At 42.3% G+C, this 21618-nt stretch overlaps 3 protein-coding genes across 3 annotated transcripts; 2 read left to right on the top strand and 1 right to left on the bottom strand.

The window, feature by feature from the left end:
• The first annotated feature begins 85 nt into the window (after nucleotides 1-85).
• Nucleotides 86-1463, top strand: LOC113205006 (polyglutamylase complex subunit TTLL1). Its single transcript, XM_052265087.1, has 4 exons — nucleotides 86-129; nucleotides 216-417; nucleotides 1038-1268; nucleotides 1350-1463. Exons 1-4 carry the CDS (start codon nucleotides 86-88, stop codon nucleotides 1461-1463), a joined length of 591 nt encoding a protein of 196 aa, XP_052121047.1.
• Nucleotides 1464-2094: 631 nt separating this feature from the next.
• Nucleotides 2095-6115, bottom strand: LOC113205007 (membrane-associated progesterone receptor component 1). The gene is made up of 3 exons (XM_026420421.2): nucleotides 5746-6115; nucleotides 4889-5038; nucleotides 2095-4809 (listed from the first exon to the last, which is right to left on the bottom strand). The coding sequence occupies exons 1-3, from the start codon at nucleotides 6050-6052 to the stop codon at nucleotides 4724-4726; spliced, it is 543 nt and encodes a 180-aa protein (XP_026276206.1). The 5' UTR covers nucleotides 6053-6115; the 3' UTR covers nucleotides 2095-4723.
• A 1610-nt stretch (nucleotides 6116-7725) lies between these two features.
• LOC113205054 (histone acetyltransferase p300) lies at nucleotides 7726-19736 on the top strand. The gene is made up of 23 exons (XM_026420502.2): nucleotides 7726-8466; nucleotides 9448-9779; nucleotides 9865-10102; nucleotides 10184-10971; nucleotides 11046-11232; nucleotides 11444-11665; nucleotides 11744-11988; nucleotides 12072-12363; nucleotides 12463-12645; nucleotides 12748-12972; nucleotides 13051-13578; nucleotides 13657-14199; nucleotides 14275-14564; nucleotides 14650-14807; nucleotides 14892-14972; nucleotides 15056-15190; nucleotides 15273-15749; nucleotides 15835-16753; nucleotides 16836-17042; nucleotides 17151-17525; nucleotides 17623-17804; nucleotides 17899-18385; nucleotides 18582-19736. Exons 1-23 carry the CDS (start codon nucleotides 8388-8390, stop codon nucleotides 19566-19568), a joined length of 8160 nt encoding a protein of 2719 aa, XP_026276287.1. The 5' UTR covers nucleotides 7726-8387; the 3' UTR covers nucleotides 19569-19736.
• The last annotated feature ends 1882 nt before the right edge of the window (nucleotides 19737-21618 follow it).

Here is a 21618-nt window from a genome sequence, read left to right as displayed (position 1 = left end):
CTTTGCCTTCCAGTCTTGGGAACTGAAACTGTCTAAAAAGCACGGCACGCACTGGTCATGGTCAAGTCCCTGCCTCCTCGTTAACATGGAGTCTTATTGGCAGTACACTGAAAAAGATACAAGGATGATGTACCTCACCCCCTCACCCCCATAACTGTAAGTTACATTTGGTGTACTTTGGTACAAAACGTTTTTTGACAGTGTCGCCTCCGCAGGTACATCGACAACCCGCTCCTCATCGGCGGTAAGAAGTTCGACTTGCGTCTTTACGTGCTCATCACGTCTTTCCGCCCCCTCAAGGCCTACCTGTTCCGCATGGGCTTCTGCCGCTTCTGCACAGTCAAGTACGACGCCAGCATCCAGGAGCTGGACAATATGTACGTGCACTTGACCAACGTCAGCGTGCAGAAGCACGGGGTAAGCAACGTACGGCAATTGCGTGAACACGTTCAGTGCGGCTCGTTGGTGGTGCCTATGGGGGCGTGGCCACACAGTGGTCACGCCGCACTAAACGTGTTGACGCGCAAGGTGCGATGGGAAACCCCATGGGATTTCGGCGTTCTCCTACCGTACATTCACACGCATGCTCGCTCAGCCACAAAGGCGACATAAAACCCACCCGCACATGCCTGCGAGGCTCCTGACACTACTGTCTAAGTTTGTAAGAGCGTAAACCATACTTTCCTGATAGCAAGACATAAATCTCACCTTTTGATACCGAAGGAAAAACATTGCTCAAGAATGCGAGTGGGGCGTTGAATACTTGTGAAAATTTAGAGACGAGGTGTACTACTCGATGTACTCCAGGTGTATCCCACGTAAAGGACTCCCGAGGACTCCTGTGCCCCCTCCCCCCCAACAAAAATCGAGTCGTCGTCGGCCCCTCGCCAAGAGGTTTATCATCGATGCCCCAGACCGCAGCATCGAGCATCTATCCGCGCTCGGTATAAACGAGCTGAACAAGGCTCCACGGACGAATGGCGATTAGACGGAAATAGAAATTTAGAGAGCACGTGTCGGTATTTGGGCCCCTACAGGGCGAGTACAACAGCATGCACGGCGGCAAACTGTCGGTGCAGAACCTGCGCCTGTACCTGGAGAGCACTCGCGGCAAGGCCGTGACCGAGCGGCTCTTCTCCAGTATCTCGTGGCTCATCGTGCACTCGCTCAAGGCCGTCGCACCGGTCATGGCCAACGATAGGCACTGCTTCGAGTGCTACGGCTACGACATCATCATCGACAACAAGCTCAAGCCCTGGCTCATCGAGGCAAGCGTTTCAAAGACAACAATCACTTCGTGCGTGTAAGAGACGCTCGAGCATCACTCGTCTTTACCTCGACGGTTACAGGTGAACGCGAGCCCTTCCTTGACGTCAACCACCGTCAACGACCGCATACTTAAGTACAAGCTTATCGACAACATCCTCTCGGTGGTGCTCCCGCCGGACGGAGTCCCGGAGTAAGTGCCACAGTCAGGAAAAGAGAAGGGGGGTATGCGGTATACCCACTCTCTCGAGGGTTGCGTCCTGTTTACCCAGCCAGCAATCATCGATCAAAATTATATAAATTTAATGTGAGACTGTTGAAAGTCCTTCAAAACTTGAATATTGTATGTACAGGGTGGTCGCTGTCCCCCGTCGGAGCAAATGTGTATGCTAGCCCACACGGAGACGTGCGAACAGGTACGGGGCCCAAGGATGGCTACAGACGCTACGCAAACCCGTCTACATCTACATCTGCATCAGCGCACGCGGGCTAGTGCGCATTTGCTTCCGACGGGGAACAACGACCACCCCGTTTCAAGTTATGTCTCTTAGCATTGACGTAATTCAATTGAGAATTGGTTAAGGAGGTGGTTTTAGAGGTGGACGTCTGCGACTCGCAATCGTGAAGGGCCTCTCGCAACCCCTACTGACGCCGTCTGCTTGTTCTCAGCACGCGTTGGAACAAAGTGCCGTCTCCAGAGGCGCTCGGAAACTTTGAACTGCTTCTTGACGAAGACTTGGCGGCCCAGGACGACCAGCCCCGGAGGAGCGACAACCGAGCGCATTCGAGCAGATGGAAGTGAAGATCTTGTATTTAATGACAAGCATATAAATGGAAAAATACACTTTATTTCTAAACAGGACATGATGGTTGGTTTGGGTGCATATTATTCTTCACATTAATCATGACAACGGAAATCAGTCAGAAAAAGACCAAAATAAACCAAGGGACCAACAAAAGAAATAAAAACCTAACTACAAAAAGATACAGTACAGTAGTCTTGAATGAGTCTGGAAGTGATCACATTAAACAATGCTATGGTACACATAACTTATAATTAATATGGAGCAAATATTAAGCAGGACATTACTGTACTAACATGAAAAGTAAAAATCGTATTATGCAGAACACTTAAAAAAAATCAACAACAACAATCAGCATAGATTATTTGTACAGAAGGCAGTATGGTCATGACTATGCACAATATGATATTCGACAGCTCAGCTGACTAGCCAGAAAATACAAGTGAAAATCATCTAGTAAGCTGAGGTCGTACCACATTTTGTTTCCGACTGGTCCAACTTGAAAACAAATTAAAATAGATTTTAAAACATTTTAAGAAAAAAAGGAAACAGCAAAGGTACAGAGAAAAAGAGTATAAGGAATCTTTCATACAAATAACCAATGCATCCACTTGACAGCACAACAGCCCATGCTGCAATTATAACATATCTTAGATTGATACAAAAATGCTCCAACATTCTACTGGAATTCACTTTGGTAAAGTCATGTTTTGGTTAGAAAAAAAATACAGTAACATCTTATCAAAGCACTCACTCAGGTAGACAACCATCATGGCCTTACCTCATACTTATTGTGACCATGGATTTCGCAATACAGACAATCAAGGGTGGCAAACATATGATGTCACTGTATAGTTCTCACCAGCCCCTGAGGAATGGGATATACCTATGCTTTAAGAAGGAGAATGTCAAAGCTACTGAGTTCAAAAAGAAGTTTCCTTTTTTTTTATTATTTTGGAGTGATAAAAGTGTGCAGTTCAGTAACAAGGAAACCTACAAAACTCCTTTTAGGAAAAAACTAGAGCACACACAGCAGATCACATACGATTTCAAAGATGTAGAAAATTATTTCTCTTCCCACAATAGGAGACTCGTGAAGTAATTTACCTCCACCAAGCAGAAGCTATTAAGCCATAAACTTAGTTCCAATCACATGATCCACACACACAAACAAAAAAAGGTTTTCTAGGAAGGTACACATGTTATTCACGATATAAAGTAATAAAAATAATAATATTGGAAATTTTGTTTTTATGGAACACTCATTCTGGGTTCTGAAATAGCCATGTTCAACAAAATGCTAAGTATGAACAGAAAAGATAATTCCATTCATACGGTGTCACTTGACATGTTTGATGCTTGACTCAAAATTGTATTACTTTGCAGTTTAATAAAATTCATAGCATAAAATGTTACAGCATGTAAGTACTAAATATGGCAGAACTGAAAGAGGCTATCAGTAGCGCATCATTAGAATAAAAGAGTCAACATCAAACGTCCTGCAGAAAATTGTCAAGATACACATTGCTCACGCGCACTCTCTGCAAGAAAAGCATAAGCTACCATTATGATATCCCTTTACCAATAAAATATAAAACTTAAGAAGCAGATGGAGGTGGGAAATGTCAAAACACAGTATCTAAGAAAGATCTTGAAATTCATAAGTTTGAACAGACTACAAATTAAAATTTTTCTGACATGTCAAAAGGCAATACAACTTTTTTTCTTTTTGAAAAAAATGTACCGCTTGAGATACAAAAGTTATGATACTGTATTTACACTTGAATATAAGGCAGTGGATAATTTCCCCTTCATTAAATGATGTATCACTATGCCCTCATGACAAAATAAGTATTTGCTTCCATTTGCGATCCTCTTCATAGAATTGACCCAACAGAAAATAATACTTAAAGGAATGGAAGAAAAACAAATAGGCAAGGTAATTTACAAACATTGAAAAATTACGATCCTCAAAATGAATGAACCATTTTAACTTATCTCACAATAAGAAAAAGAACTATTATCACAGCCACAACAGAGAAATTTGAGAATGAGTTTGATGAAGTATGACTACTTTAAAAACATGAAGAATGTATGAAGTACGTAACTCCCTTTCACTCATAGGACAGATCCATGAGCTAACAGAAATAACAGCCGAAATAAAAATTGAACCATTCACAAATTACAATAAAGGCAAGTTCAAAACAAATCAATTTCTGAGAAAATGAATTCAAATGACTTTGAAACAGTCATTCGTTTGCACAGGAAAAAAAAGAAGAAAATAACAGAGGCAGATGATTTGAGATGATATAACAAAACCAATTCCCATTTGATTCCTGGAAAAACAATTAATTTTTATAACACACCTTGCTCTTTTTCTGTGCATTAGTTTTAGTTGTAGGCCGTTTCAATAATTTTCAATTATATTCTGCAAAATACTGCTATCAATGCAGTATCATAGTTCTCACACAAGTATAACTGGCAAGATACGGCCCCAATATAAGCAATCATGAAAGTTTGGACTTGCTCAATAGTTTAAAAACTCAATGTTTAATAAAGACCATATAAATTGTCCAGGAATAGTAACTAAAAATTAAAAACCAAAGGGACCACCAGTTTTATGCCTTATACTCAAGTAAATACAATACAAATGTTTACTTGTCTTTGTCATCTTCCTCATCAGAGTAGTTGGTAGGCTCTTCACCATCCTTCAAAAGGCGTCCAACATAGTCGTATTTCTCTGAAAAAGGTAATCAAAATGAGTAACTAAGATAGAAAACCTTACGAGAAAAATTCCAAAGAAGCAGTTAATTTAATACCAGTGAACTGCATTTCCCATTCACGCACGGACTCCATTTCTTGGGGGTTAAGGTCACTAAGATCATCATAGCCTTCTTTCTCGCATGACACAGAGAAAGTAGCTAATCCTCTTGATGCATCACGACCACCAAATGCAGCATAAGGTCCACCTGGCAAAAATTAAATTTTGGATCATTACAAAAGACAAAACGAAAAAATTGGCAATTTTTAATAGACACAGAGAACAGATAATATGGAAAAGGCAGCCAATTTGAATTTAAAAAAGGGACTTCTTACAAAAAATATCAAATAAACTTGACACAAAAGTAAATGTTGTAAAAAGACCAACATATGCTTTCAATAAGAATCAGATAGAAAAAACAGTTATTGCTCAAATCAATAATTAATGCAGAAAAACAGCGCCTGTACAGTGTCAAGACAGCAGCAGGTAGAAGGGTGAAGCTTGTTGACCTTTCACAGAATTTACATGTGGCCTATAAGATGATTCAGCCAAATTGACTAGCCTGCGATATCATGTGATATAGTCATCATAATACACGCAATTTAAGGATTAAAACTGCAAGACAGCACCCGCTTCCAGAAAATAATTTAACACATTCATTTTCCTTGCATAATATTATGTAAGAAAAACTTTGAAAAATTGGAAAGAAAGATAATGCACAGAATAAAATTGATTCTGAATACATAATGAGATTCTCATGTTGTTCTATCACATATCTCAGAAAATGAACCTGGACCTCTGTCCAAAACGCGGCACATAAAGATAAGGCAACAAGTCTGGTTCAGTAGTTCAATACCATCATGTTGACAACAGGTTAACCTCTCATAATCACAAACACGTATAGAAAAAACTAACCTGGCCCGTAAAAGCGTTTTCCTTTGGTCACATCAAACACTTTGCCGTTGACAGCAACTAGAATTCTTCCGTCGGGGCCGTTGCCATCAAATTTCTTCATCTCTTCCACGGTGAAATCTTTCCTGAGTTTCGGCAGTTGGGGTTCAGGGGCAACTTGTACAGGCGTTTCATTGCGACTCTTAAAAATTTTGTAAATAAGATAACAAATGACAAAGACTAGCGCTAAATTCAACGGACTGCTGATAATTTCATTAAAAATTGACGTTAAAAAGCCCTCGGGAGCGGGAGCACTCGTCTCGCTGGCCATCTTTACGAAATTTACGCCGTCATTTCAGAATGAGTGGAGCAGCGCGAGAGCGAGAGAGCAAGCTGCGTTCGAAAACTAACGTTTCGCTCGCCCGTTTCGCTCTCCGCTTTCGGGATAGACAGAGAGAAAGGTTTCGCTGACAGCTCGAACGCAGTCTAAAGGTGGGGGTTAGGCGGAATGCCACTTTCTGTTTGGCTGTGAGAGCTGGCCGGGCAAGCCGGGATAAAAACACACACCGCAAAACGTGTTTGTCTATCGATACTGATGCAAAAAAATCGCCAACTAGCCACACAGTACTGCGTTAACTACGTTTACAAATGCTTTCGGAGACTTTTTCTCCCATTCGTTCAGCCTTAGCTAGCCCCCCCTTTCGGCAGGAGAGGGCGCTGCGAGCGCCCCATATCCGCGGTGAATTTAAAAAGTATCGCAATTCATTCGTTTTCACTCGTTCATTCATTCCGTCTTTGAAAGACTCAGGTCGCCCACCCATCGCGCCTGAAGCCCTCCTCTTGCTTCTCACCCAACTGAATGGGGAGTGACATTTTGACCGAATTTGTTCGCACAACATCGTATAAGTGTCGTTCAATGAAATGTAATACACAAGTGCGGCGATAATGTGTAACATTTAATGTACATTTTTGTTCGCATTGCCGCTTTTAATGCACATCGATCATGTATGTCACTGGGCTCTGCTTGGCTACTGCGATATCGTTTCGACATCTCTTTTGGTGTCGTTTTGAAATCCATAATGGAATGGAATTCCTGTGCAGAGGGCCTGCACTCACCAAACGCATCGAACGAATGTTTCAAACCCCAGCAGCGCAACTGCAGTAATAATGCGCTTCAATGAGTTTTGAAATGCACATAAAAGGTGACACATTGGTGACGCATTAAATGCGCGTAGAACACACTAAATGCGCATTAAATGCGTTTTAAATGCGGTAATGCGCTTTAAAAGTGTCACCAATGTGTCAACTTTTATGTTCATTTCAATGCCGCGTTCGTGGCCCCTTTTTTGTAGAACTGAAAAATAGTTAACTGTAACCGGCACAAAGCAGTTCGTACGGAAATTGAACAAGTCGCGGCATCTTGTAACACCCGTTATGAAAAATTTTGATGTCAACTATTGATGTCAACTTGTCACCTGGGCTTAAGTTTACAACTTTACATAAACATACGCCAGGGTCGGGCACCACTGTTAGGTTATCGAATTTCAAAAAACTCACATCACTCTATTAAGAAGCCGTTTTTGAATCCTTTCAGTCAGGATTACAAATTTTATATCAAACAACTATTCAATGAAAAACAATTTCCCTTTTTGAATTTGGCGGCTGGAACGGAAGCGCCATGTCGTATTTCACACAACCTCCCTTTTGTTGGCTTCGAGACACTTCTTCTCCGGCAAGGAAACAGGTGCACTAACTGCGATTATATATTTATCCCTCTGATAATTCTCAAAGAGATGCAATCTATCCGTCTCACAGTTTCATTATCAAATTTAATTTTGAAAATCATATAATTTAACAGTGGACATAAAGTTTTAGACAGTAAACACATCTGGTGACGCCACAGACTTTTGTTTTCTGGGGTTGGTGTCATTGTGAGTGGCCTGAGGCAGTGTTCGAGAACTTCTGGATTTCGCTGATAATTCCGCTTATCTGCCGAGGAAATGTGGTAATTCTGAATGTTCAGCACAGTTTTCAGGCAAATACGACATATTTGATGCGTGAAAACAGTCTTGTACGCGAGAATAGGACACGAAATAAGGGAAACCAATGGAGAAACTATCCTTAGCCACGTGACCACCGCCGACCAATGAGAGCGAAGAAGCCTCGTTTATACTCGGAAATTTTCTGACAAGCGTAGAAAACTTTTCATCAACAGCCGCCATTTTGACTTACTTCACTGTGTTGAAATTTGGAAATTATTCTTGAAATTTGCAGTTGTTTCTGACCTCCTAGTGAGATTTATTTGGAATAATCAAGTGCGGTAATGTTCGATGTGTGGTTCTACCTCGATTAAGTGTGTTATTTTGTGCCGATGCTCGGAAAATATTGTGCATTATACTCGGGATCATTGTGCAAGTTCCGAGCGAAGATGGAGAGTGGAACCCAGTAAGCCTATCGGCCGACTAGGGGCTTCTTTTTGTCCGATGGTTGACTTCGGGTTCTTAATATGTCCTTTGAAGGATATAATGAGCCCAGAACTGATGGCATGATCAAACCCAGGCGTCCTTCCAAGCGAGTGTGGGCTAATAAGCCATGTGTACGGGATATAAGTCGCAGTAAAACAGAAACTTAGGCTAGAGGGCACGGCTTTTGTAAACAGGGTGATCATGGGCGACCATCTAGTGGACGGACCGCCAAACAAGCGGCCAAAGCTGGGCGATTTTCAACCCAGCCAAGATTCAACGGGTAAGTCAAATTTCGGGAAACCGAAACATTCGCAGTTTTTCCTCTTCGCGTACCCGCGCTCCGTTTTCGTAGTGCCGAGTGCAGTATCGCATTTAGCACAAGCTTTTAAATTGACAATTTGTTTGTTTTCCCGATATTTATGCTAGTTATTAAATGAGGGAGATGTGTATCTGGGTATTTTTTTCATTTAGGCACGGCTCTGTTCGATTAGTGTGTAAACTGTCGTTTATTTAACTTGACGCTCAATGGCATTAACCTAGGCCTCAGGCTTGTTTTACCTCGCAAAAGTGTCTCCCCATTCACTGAGGTCTAGCGTATTTGTTTATGAATCAATAGTATTTTCAACCTTGCTGAGTCTGTATTTTAAAAAAATGTCCATTTGTAACTTTTCCTGAACCTATCATTCATTTTGTTTTCAAAACAACTTAACCTAGTAAGCATTCAGCACTACTTTTTATAATTCCTGTATTCACTTTTTGAAATCAAAACATTTATTTAATCCTGAGTGTTGAGTTCAATCAACCCAATGTTTATGTGAAGAGCATACTATTTCATCTGCCAATCTTGCCTACTTCATTCATTCTAATGGATGCCCAGGGCTTGTCTAATGGTTTCAGATTTAAACTTTTTGAAGTCTTCTGTCCTTTAATTGGATATTTTAAGTATCTAACTGTATTTTGTCATGCTGGTCACTAAAGTTGTCAGTTACCATTACTTCTTAGTTCCTTACCCGAGAAGATAAACAAGTGCATGTACATTCAATGATATACTGTAAGGCCTGGGCATTATTCATTCTCTTTTCTCAAACCAGACCTAGCTTTGTACATTTGTGTTCCTTAAGTTTCTTTTTTACTTCATTTATTCGTGGAAAGTGCTAGTCAAGATCTGAAAGGAATTAAGATTAATCAAATATTCTTGTCTGACAACTTGAGTTCTTCAAATCTGTAACTTATCCTTAATTTTAAATTTTTTATCTTCCAGGCTTATTTGATGGGTCAGATATGTTTGACATTGAAAATGATCTACCCGATGAATTAATGAGTATGAGCCAACAATGGGGTGGTTCAGGCGATACCCTTTCAACCACCAACAAAGTTCATGCTACAGGACCTGGTCCTGGTCCAGGGGGGCCGGGTATGGGACTAGGTGGTCCAGGGGGTGGTCCTGGAGGCGTACAGCAGGGTCCTACAGGGCCTACAGGGCCTGGTGGACACGCTCCGAATGTTCTCCAGAATGGAGCAGTGGATCCCACTGGACAGAATCAGGGAGTAACGCCTCACCAGATAGCTCACCATTTGCAACTCCAACAACAGGTAGTTTATTTTGAAAGAAGTGTCACTACTTCTTAGGAAGATGGTTGTGAAAGAACTTTTCCTAATCATCTTGTTTCAATTTCAGGGCAATAAAAATCTAGTAGCCAATTCTATTGCACTTCAACAGCAAGCAGGAAACAAGAACCCAAATACCATGCAAATTCCTCCCAATGTTGCAGTGAGCAAAACAGGAATAGGAAATGTTGTTGTCAGTGGTGACCCTAATATGGTGGTTAGCATTGGTATGGCTAATGCCAATTCAATGCAGTCCTCAGTCTCTAATGTCATGTCTGGCGTTGGTCTCAGCAGTGGAGCAAGTGGTGGTGAGTTGAGTTTAGAGCTTTCTTATGTGTTAGAACCTTTTTTTGTTAAGAGTAATTTCACCCGCAAGTAACTTTTCTAAGGATTCCAAAAAATTTCAGGGATGATGATGGGCAATTCCGGTGCCATTAATTCATTGGGCGGAATGGCAGGTGGTGGATTAGTTGTGAACAGCCTGAACAAGGCCTCACAGCCAGTCACTATGATGAGTGGTGGTCCACCTGGACCTCAAGGACCTCACCATCCGCCCCTTCCATGTGGAAATGTTGTGCCTGGACCTCCTCATCAAAACGGACCAATCATGAGGCTACAACTTCAACAACAGCAACAGCAGCAGCAGCAGCAGCAGATGGTGGCGAGAGGCCAATCGCCTCATCAGGTGCATGTTGGACTTAATGTTGCTGGGCCTCGCATGCAAGGTCCAGGCATGCCCAATATTGGGCAAATGCCAGGAGCCATGGGAGCTGGGGGCCCCTATGGTTATGGCTCACCTAATGCACCTGCACCAAATGCTGGTGTTGTTGCTCCTCAGCAGCGAGGTGTTGGTCCAAATATGGTTCCACTTCCTCAGCAAAGATTTGGTGGTTCTGGTCCTCCTATTGTTGGAGGCAATGAAGGTGGTATGGCTCAGCAAGCTCAACCACCTGCCCCTTCACCTGCTCAACCCCAGTCAGGTGCTCCCAGTGGTGGACAGCCAGGCCCCCAAGCAGCTACTCAAGGTGCACAGAACCCCGGGAAGCCAGGTGTTCCTCAGTCAACACCTTCAGCTGCTGATCCTGAAAAACGCAAACTAATTCAGCAGCAGCTTGTGTTGCTACTTCATGCCCACAAATGTCAAAGGAGAGAGCTAACTAATGGGGAGTCTACTAATGTAAGTCTATAAATTTTATCTTGTTCTCATTCTCCTTAGCATGATCTTTTTATTAATTATTCCTCCTTGTTCAGTGTCAGCTTCCACATTGTAATACTATGAAAGGTGTGCTACAACACATGACCAGCTGTCAGGCTGGTAAACAATGTCCCATGCCTCATTGCTCATCATCCAGACAAATCATCAGCCATTGGAAACATTGCTCGAGAGCAGACTGTCCTGTATGCTTACCATTGAAACAGGCACCAAAGGATAACTTAGGTAATTATTTTGTTATTTTCTTTTTTTTTCAAGGATTGCTTTGCTTCTTTTGCTTCTGTGCCCTCTCTTTTTCTACCTCATCTCTCTTTGTCTGTGTCTTTTTCATTTTCCTTGTCGATTCATTGCTTTACCACACCACCTGATGGTGCTGGTGGTGCTATTATTTGAATGTTGGGAATTGTTTTGTGCTTATGCCAAGCTTTTGTCTCAGTTGTCAATCAGCCTGCTGCTAATTCTCAACCTAACCCATCCCAAGCGGACATGAGAAGAGCATATGAGTCTTTAGGTTTTAATGTGGGCAATATTGTTACTCCAGCCCCTCCGGGGCCGAGACCACGTCCACCCGTGCCGCCTCAAGTTCCTGGTGCCATCAACCCATCTCAAGCACCGCCCAACATGTCACTCAATAGATTAGCAATTGTACAGCAGCCAAGTAAGATCATATCCGCCTTTAATTGAACTTACTATTTTTTTAAATTCTGGAAATTTTATTTCATCTCTTATTTTCCAGCTCCACCTGCAACTAATGTGCCCGGGTCGGGTCCTGGACATCCCCCTCTTTCTGTAGCAAGTGATCCCACAAATAGTACACCTCAAGTCTCAGCTCCTGGTCAGGCACCCACTCAAACACCCACAAGCTTACAACAGCAACAGCAGCAACAGCAACAACAGCAGCAACAACAACAGCAGCAGCAACATATGCAAATCTTTAGTAGCCTACCTGGTCCTAATGGTGAAACTCCAGGCAATCCAAATGTATGTACCTATATCGAGATCAATCTGTCTTGTGTAATTTTTTATTCACATCTTGTAATGTAAAATGTATATTTCTTAAACAGAATTTGCAGTTACCTCAAGGGTTGCAAGCCAGTCAAGTCACTGCTATGTCAGTGCCTGGTACCAAAGAATGGCATCAGTCTGTCACACCTGACTTGCGCAACCATCTAGTACACAAATTAGTGCAAGCAATTTTCCCAACCCCTGACCCTACTGCAATGTTGGATAAAAGAATGCACAACTTGGTTGCTTATGCTAGAAAAGTGGAAGGCGACATGTATGAGGTGGCCAATTCAAGGTCAGAATATTATCACCTCCTTGCTGAAAAAATTTACAAAATTCAAAAAGAATTGGGTGAGTTGATTTTAGTCAATATTTTAGAAAAAAAATCTAGTTGTTTTGGTAGTTTTGTATAATTCCTCACAATTAATATGTATTTTGCTACCTTTTCAGAGGAAAAGAGGCAAAAACGCAAGGAGCAGCAGCAATTGCAGCAGCAGGCTCAACAGAACAACCAACAGCAGCCACCTCAACAGCAACAACAACAACAACCACCACTTCAGCAGCAGGTCCCCCCACAAATGCCTCATCCCTTGAGACCGAATGCTCCCCGCCCGGTCGGTGCTGCTCCACAAGGTTTGTGAATTGATTTTTTCTTTTATTTTTTTTATTTTTTTATTTTTTTATTTTAATGTACCCTTTACTTAACTATCTATCTATCTATCTATCCTCAATTAGGTATGAATCAAGGTATCAGTCAGATGGGCAACGTTGGTATTCGGATGCCGTCACTTTTGCCTGGTCAGATCCCTCCTGGCCAGTTAGGATCTTTGCCGGGTCCAAGTCCTGATGGCTCACAGAATATGGTGCCAGGCCCTGGAGGCCCAGGTGGCCCTGGTTTGTCACCCTTTTCCTCAGCAACAACTACAGCTAGTCAATTTTCAGGAAATAATGGTGTTGGTGGTGAGTTGATAACCTAATCTTTTTATATTCATCCAGTGTCAAAAGAAGTATGTTGTGTAATTCTTTTTTTACTTGCAGGGCTAATTACTCAGCAAGGTCCTCAGTACCCTGACATGATCAAAAGACATCCTGGTGCTCCCGGTGCTAATAATACAGTCCCTAATAGTACTGCTAATGCCCAGTCCACCTTAGGGTTTAACAACTTGCCAGCTCAGCAACCTAATCAGCAAGGAGCTGCCCAAGCACAACTACTCTCTCAGGGTCCTGGGCAAGGACCTCAGCCGCAGCCTCTTCCCAGTCCCCAATTCTCATCTCCACCTCCAGGCTCACAGTTGCCCAGGCTGCCTATGCCTCCCACACCCACAAGTCAAGATGGTCACATACCCAACTCATCAATGCTGGTCTCCAGCTCGCCGTCACCAGGCCTCACACCTACTTCAAATGGCCTTCCAGGTGCCGGTCCTGTTCAGGGACCCCAGGTCTCTGCCGCGACCCCTGCGTCGCTCTCTTCACATCAATCTCTTTCGGGCCTCGGCCTTATGGCTTCCACCACTGTAGCTGCCTCCAATTCTGTGCCAACACCAGGGTCAGCAGTGTCCACAAATGGTAAAAACTAAACTTGGCTTCAAATAAAAATAACCATTTTTCAAACAGATATAATTATAATTTCATTATTTTTAACAGCATCCAACACCATGTTAGTATCCACAACTGCGTCCTCAAGCCCAGCACCTCCTACCCCTAGCTCACCAGCTGCCCCTCTAAGTGGTGCTCTGGCTGGCATGGGCAAGGGAGGAGGAACTAGCAATGGAGCAACTAGCAGGCCTACTCAGAGATCCAGTTCCATGTCAAGTCAAATGTCTGCTCTGACTGCTGCTCTTGAAAGGGACCAGGACTCTCCTCCTTCAAACAATAATGTCGGAAAGAATATAAAAGAAGAAAAATATGATGACGATTCTCAGGCGGATGGCAAGGGCAGTGGCAAACTGAAGCAGGAAATAAAGGCAGAGCCCATGGATGAATCAAGCGCGGAGAACTCATCTATAACAGTCAAGGAAGAATCTGTGAAGCAAGAGCCAGGTAGTCCTATGCGTAACAGTGTATCACACAGTATTGCTCCGTCTGACAACAAAGACCTCATGGATATTAAAGACATCAAGCCTGTTGTCTCAGAACCTGTTGCCAGTAGTAGTGCTCCAGGAGCTCCTCCAGAAAAAAGAAAATGCTGTAAGTTAACTTTCACATACGGTCGTATTGTTAGTTATTTTGTTGAATTGTTATTGACTTTCTTTCTCTTTTCAGCATTTAAGCCAGATGAACTTCGTGTGGCTTTGATGCCCACATTAGAAAAACTGTTTAGGCAGGATCCAGAATCAATACCCTTTAGACAGCCTGTTGACCCACAATCATTAAATATTCCTGATTACTTTGATATAGTCAGGAAACCTATGGATTTGTCAACAGTGAAAAAGAAACTGGACACTGGCAAGTACTCTGATCCGTGGGAATATGTCGATGATGTGTGGTTGATGTTTGAAAATGCATGGCTGTACAATAGGAAGACATCAAGAGTTTACAGATATTGCACCAAGGTATTGACATTTCAAGCTTGCTAAGACTTCCATATTTATTTAATAAATATCTGGTATTTAACTCACCTTTGATTTTTCTCTGCAGCTTTCCGAAGTATTTGAACAAGAAATTGACCCTGTCATGCAGGCATTAGGGTACTGTTGTGGGCGCAAATATACTTTTAATCCCCAGGTTTTGTGTTGTTATGGGAAAACGATGTGTACCATATCCCGTGATGCAAAATACTTCAGTTACCAAAATAGGTAGGCTTATTTGTTGAAGAAAATTAGTTTTGCTGGTCCTATTTCTTAACTAGCGTATATGTAACCTGTGATTTTGTTTTAAAGGTATACATTCTGTCAAAAGTGCTTCAATGATATTCCTGGTGACACTGTTACATTAGGAGATGACCCCACCCAAACACAAACGTGAGTAAAGTAGAATGTATGTTACTGTCCATCAACGCTTTACTTCAAACCGAATTTTAAACATTCTCTTTTTTATCTATTAGTGTAATCAAGAAGGATCAGTTTAAGGAAATGAAAAATGATCATCTCGAAGCTGAACCCTTCGTTGATTGTGGAGACTGCGGTCGCAAGCTTCATCAAATTTGTGTTCTTCATATGGAGAATATCTGGCCTCAAGGGTAAGTACTGAAAAAAGTAACAATTACATTAACCACAAATTTTCTTATCTATTCTACCACTACAAAATATTTCTTTTTCTAGATTTGTATGTGATAATTGCCTTAAAAAGAAAGCTGGTAAAAGGAAAGATAATAAATTTAATGCCAAAAGACTTCCGCCATCCAAGCTTGGATCATATATTGAGACACGTGTTAATAATTTCCTGAAGAAGAAAGAGGCAGGAGCTGGTGAAGTAGCTATTCGAGTTGTATCAAGCTCAGACAAGATGGTTGAAGTAAAACCTGGAATGCGGAGTAGATTTGTCGAAAGTGGAGACCTTTCTGAACAATTCCCATACAGAGCTAAAGCTCTATTTGCCTTCGAAGAAGTTGATGGAACAGATGTGTGCTTCTTTGGCATGCATGTTCAAGAATATGGTTCTGAGTGCCCCAACCCTAACACTAGAAGAGTTTATATTGCTTATCTCGACTCAGTTCATTTTTTTAAGCCGAGACAATTCAGAACAGCAGTTTATCATGAAATTTTGCTAGGCTACCTTGACTATGTCAAACAATTAGGGTAAGTTATTTTGTTCTTTGGTACACAATTTTTTGATTGGCTATGACTTACATTCTCTCACAATCTGCTTTCTATTTTTCCTTAGGTACACAATGGCTCATATTTGGGCATGTCCACCCTCTGAAGGGGATGACTACATTTTCCATTGCCATCCACAAGATCAGAAAGTTCCAAAGCCAAAACGTTTGCAAGAATGGTACAAGAAGATGTTAGATAAGGGTATTATTGAACGAGTTGTATTAGATTACAAAGATATTTTGAAACAAGCTATGGAAGACAAATTAAGTTCTGCTGCTGATTTGCCTTATTTTGAGGGAGATTTCTGGCCAAATGTCCTTGAGGAATCAATCAAAGAATTGGACCAGGAAGAGGAAGAGAAAAGAAAGCAGGCTGAGGCTGCTGAAGCTGCAGCTGCTGCTAATGCTGAAGATAGTGAAGATGGTATTGGACCAGATGGCAAGAAAAAGGGTTCCTCTAAGAAAGCCAAGAACTCAAAGAAATCAAAATCAAATCAACGTAAAAATAGCAAAAAGTCCAGTGCCCAAGAAACTGGTAATGACCTGTCTGCCAAAATCTTTGCTACGATGGAGAAGCATAAGGAAGTTTTCTTTGTTATCCGTTTGCATTCAGCCCAGTCAGCAGCTAGCTTGGCAGCCATTCAGGACCCTGACCCTTTTATTAACTGTGATCTTATGGATGGTCGGGATGCATTCTTGACCATGGCTAGGGAGAGGCATTATGAATTTTCATCTCTTAGAAGAGCAAAGTTTTCATCAATGGCAATGTTGTATGAGCTACATAATCAAGGGCAGGACCGCTTTGTATATACCTGTAATAATTGCAAGAGCCATGTGGAAACAAGATGGCACTGTACTATTTGTGATGACTTTGATCTCTGTATTGCGTGTTATGACAAACCTGGTCATAATCACAGAATGGAGAAACTTGGTTTGGATATTGACGATGGTTCATTACCGTATGACAACAAGCAGGTTAACCCACAAGTAAGTCCTATTTCTTTTCTGATGCAATTTTATATGTTTCAAAGTTTGTCACCAATAACATCTCACAATTTCTTCTTAACAGGAGGCAAGAAAACTGTCAATTCAGCGTTGCATCGCTTCTCTGGTGCATGCCTGCCAGTGTCGCGATGCTAACTGTAGATTACCAAGCTGTCAGAAGATGAAGAGAGTTGTACAACACACCAAAATGTGCAAAAGAAAAACCAATGGTGGTTGTCCTATCTGCAAGCAGCTTATTGCGTTGTGTTGTTATCATGCCAAGTACTGCACGGTACGTACCATTGTGGTGGCATGAATATTTTAATTACATGTTTCTTATCTTCTTTTTTTCTTGAATTATCAGAACAGAAACTTATTTTCATCTCTTTATGCCTTGCAGGATACAAAGTGCCCTGTTCCATTCTGTCCAAACATTAAACACAAGATGAAGCAGCAGCAATTGCAACAGAGAGTGCAACAAGCTCAGTTGTTGAGGAGACGAATGGCTGTGATGAACTCAAGACCAACTGCTCAGACAAGTTCTGTCGTATCATCTAACACAGTTTCAAGCGCTCCTAACAACGCTGTATCAGCTATGGCCAGTGGTGCAGTTAGTCCAGTTTCTGTTAGTGCTGGCCAAGGCTTGCAGCCAAGCCAGCCCAATGTTCCACCACAAGGAGTTGTTCCTTCAATGATGCAACAGCATCAGCCGGGTGTAGGAATAAAGCCAGGAACCCAAACACCTCCTGCTAATGTTCTTCAAGTGGTAAAGCAGGTTTGTGGCTTGCTACAGCTCTTCTTCCCCATTCTACTCTATCCTTTCATTTTCTGAACATGTAGGTCATATGGTCACATTCATTGTCTGACTCCAGGTCCAAGAGGAAGCTGCTCGTCAACAAGCTCCTCACACGGCTGTGGGGTATGGTAAAGGTGTTCCTCCTAACGTCATGGCGCCGCCCATGCAGAGGCCAATGGGACAGATTGGTCCAGTTCAAGGTGGACCCATTGGTCCAGGTGGTCAAATGTTACCAACAATGGATAACTGGAATGCCAAGTGAGTACTTGCGTCAACTTCTCGACTGTTCTTCCCCCTAGCTTATGCCATTGATGTGTCCTCTAAACATGTTTTCCTCTATCTCTATTTCCAGTCGGTATCCCTCCAATGTTGCCCTTCAACCCAATTCAGGGCTCAGACAACCTGCTCCACAGAACCAACATCAACAACAGTTGATGCAACAACAACAGCAACAACAGGTTCAACAGCAGCAGCAACAAGTTCAACAGCCAATGCAACAGCAGCAGGTGCAACAGCAAATGCAACAGCAGCAGATGGTGGTTGGTGGGGTACCGCAGCAGCAACAGCAGCAGCAGCCTGGTATGATGGTTGGACCCGGTCAGATGAATCCAGGCGTGGCTGGTCCTCAGCCTGGTCCAGGCCCAGGTCCTGGTGTGGCAGGTGGCATCCGACAACCTGGTATGCCAGGTATGCAGCAAGGGCAGCCAGGAGGCAAGATGGCACTTCAGCAGCTTCTGGCCACTCTCAAGTCGCCCAACACTCCTGATCAACAACAGCAAATCCTCCAAATTCTGAAGAGTAACCCACAACTAATGGCAGCCTTCATCAAGCAGCGACAGGTATGTAGAAATTTGATTCATGCCAACTAGTTGCCTATCTATTTTTTTACTCAAGTTGAAAAGTTTGTGATCAACATCTTGAATTTCAATTTGAATTTGTAAATTTGGTGAAGGAAAGTCTAACACTGGTATCTTCTTGTTTTCCCCTTTTACCAAGTATTACTGTTTCTTGACGCGCTACTTTAATTCCCTTTAGGCTCACCAAGCTCAGCAGGCGCAACAACAGGGTGGCCCTGGGCAACAACCTCAACTTGGACCACAACAGGTCCAACAACAAGTGCAAGTTCAACAGCAACAGCAGGTGCACCAGCAGCAGATGCCGCAGCAACAGGTCCAACAACAGCAGCAGCAACAACAGCAGCAGCAGCAACAACAGCAACAGCACATGTTACAGCAGCAACAAAGTATGATGCAGCAGCAACAGCAGAATCAGATGCGGCAAAATATGATGCAGCAGCAGCAGCAACAACAACAGCAGCAGCAACAGCAACAGCAGGGCCAGCAACACATGATGACGCCACAGCAACAGCAACATCAACACCAACAGTGGATCCAACAGCAGCAAATGCTGGCCTTGAAGCAGCGTCAGCAACAGCACCAGCAACAGCAACAGCAGCAGCAACAACAGCAACAACAGCAGCAGGTGTTCCAGCAACCGACCGGCTTCCCCCAACAGAGGTTACCTGGCATCAGACCACAGGTGCCTCAAGGCGTTGGGCACATGAACTGGGAGCAGCAGTATGTGATGCAAGGCATGAAGCCTACCCCTGCCCCCGTCGTGTCGCCGCACGGACAGCCCCACCCCGGGGGCGTTCCGCACCCCGGTCCCCATCCGGGTGGCGTGCCCCATGTTGGCGGCGTGATGGGCCCTCCCAACCACAACATGCAGCAGCTGATGCAGACGGTGAGGTCGCCCCCGCCCATCCGCTCGCCCATCCCACAGCCGAACGCCTCTCCGCGGCCGGCCCCTCTCACGTCACCTCGCAACCAGCCTGTGCCTTCGCCCTCCGGGGAGATGATGCTGTCTGCCCCCCATCCGCATCCCCATTCTCACCCTCATCCCCACCTTCCGCACCAGTCGCCTGGGCCCTCACCCTCATCACAAGGACCGGTGCCTGACCCTAACGATATGACTCCCATGACGCCCCAGGATCAGCTGTCCAAATTCGTTGAGCAATTATAGCATGACGGTTACTTAAAAGAGAAGATGAACTGAGTATTTTTTTTTAATTACTTTTACATTTAAAGTAAAGGACTGTGTAAAGGATTCTTACAATGGTTCTCTCTGGAGGCCAAAGCGAACCAGGAACTGGATTCGTTGAAAGTAATAGTATTATTATTAAATGAATTTGTGTTAAGAGGTCATGAACTTCATCTCTTTATTGCTTCAGCTAGATATGGGTAAACTAGAGTATTTCTACCTTCTTCCCATTTTAGTATTTTGGTATATATAAAAGTAATGCAGTATTTGTACCACTTTGAATCTGTTTGTGTTTGTGTTCCTACTGTATAATGACAATTAAGAATCATCATTTCCAGTGTCATGTGTCTCGAGTGATAAGCCAGACTAATGATTTTGGAAGATTTTTAAACAAACTTGACGCGGCAGTCATTTTAGTGAAGTGATGCAAGAAAGTGAACTCAACCTGCACTGCCGTAATATATTTTCAATTGATCGTTGAAATTGAAGATTTGTGTTTTCCCTTTTATACTATTGTAAATAATCTTATGATGCCAGTACTGTTTATAAGGCTCTTGTGTTTATTATTGAAGCAAGTTTATATTTGAATGGACAGACTGTATTGGCTTAGCAAAGGCTGTGTTATGTGCTGCGTGAATGTCAGACAATGAACAAAAATCATGTATTATCGGTGCATTACACTATTGTTTGTTAATTTTTATTTTATTAACTAAGTGTAAAAGTGATGGACGAGTGAAATTAACTAGGTATTGTTGAATGTACTGAAGGGCATGAAGCATAGTCTCTTGGCGCTCCAGTATGTTTTGTTAATAAGTTGTATGCATATTTGTGTGTACAACCTGAATGAGAAGTTTCACTCTGATGGGAAAATTGTAAATAATAGTTGTTAAGTTTCCCGTGAAACTGCAAATTTGTTATCAATAGTAGTAGAAAACCATGTTTGCCTCTGACCAAGAAAGAAGACATTTCTGTATTTAATTTCCTATAACTCATTATTTATTACAATTAGAGATTAAACAAATGTTTCTTTCCATTAAATTGACAAATATATAGACCTCAGACCAGGCTAGCAACATTTTGGAAAGCATGGTTATGCATTGTTCCTGAGACTGAATGCCTTGGGTGAGGCGATCGTGCACACGGATCATATTTGGCCATATGTGATCCGTGCGCAGGGAAGCTATTTGCACCTGCTTGATGGAAAGAAACTTTAGGTCATAGCGAAGGTTGCAGCTGCTGCTGTTCATGTTAAAGCAACTGCAGCAAATACCTTTTTTTTCTGAAAGCCACCGCCTGGGGCTATATGAAAACTTTGTTCATTGTAATTTAATGTATATATAACACCTTGAATGTACAAATCCTTGCTATTATTTTAGAAGTATAGAAAACTTGTAATATAAATAAATATATACAATCGCTCCGGTGAAAATTGAGCTAGCTGAAATGGTGTTCCTCTTAGGACATTGCCTTACTTTAGTCTAAGTTATTACATTTAATAAAGTATCAGTAACATTTGTTACTTTACTTAAATGATTATTTAAATTCCTTTACTAATCCCGTTGGTCGTTATCAGTGCAGTTTGTAAATTAAATAGATAGATGAGATTGTTAATGTTGAATCTACATTTAAATTCCATGACTATGTATATAGAAAATATTTATTAGCAAAGCTATGCTCTTGATTTTCTTTTGTTTTGTTTTAGGTAATTGGAGGGGCTAATGAGTATTGAGTGCATTGCTTTGCAGATGGAGGTTTAAATGTAGATTCAACTTAAAATGTAGGTATGGAATGGTGGGGTGGGAAGGACCGGACCAGACCAGATGCAGAGGCATGTCTACTTATGATCTTCAAACAGACCAAAGGGCTTTCTTTTTTTGTATGTTTAAGAGGGCCTCTTCCTTGCATGATGCACCATTCTTTTTATCTTAAATTGAGAGGATTCTCTCATGGCTCATTTTATTATGTGTTCTCATGTCGGGGAAAGGTATTTGGCATCAAAAGGCTCTGTCTAGTGTAGTTTATTCCCTTTTAT

Source organism: Frankliniella occidentalis, unplaced genomic scaffold, assembly GCF_000697945.3.
Source record: "Frankliniella occidentalis isolate FOCC.00 unplaced genomic scaffold, Focc_3.1 Scaffold23, whole genome shotgun sequence".
NCBI lineage: Eukaryota > Metazoa > Arthropoda > Insecta > Thysanoptera > Thripidae > Frankliniella > Frankliniella occidentalis.
The sequence above is the reverse complement of the archived record's forward strand: the minus strand, read 5'-3'. Positions and strand labels throughout refer to the sequence as shown.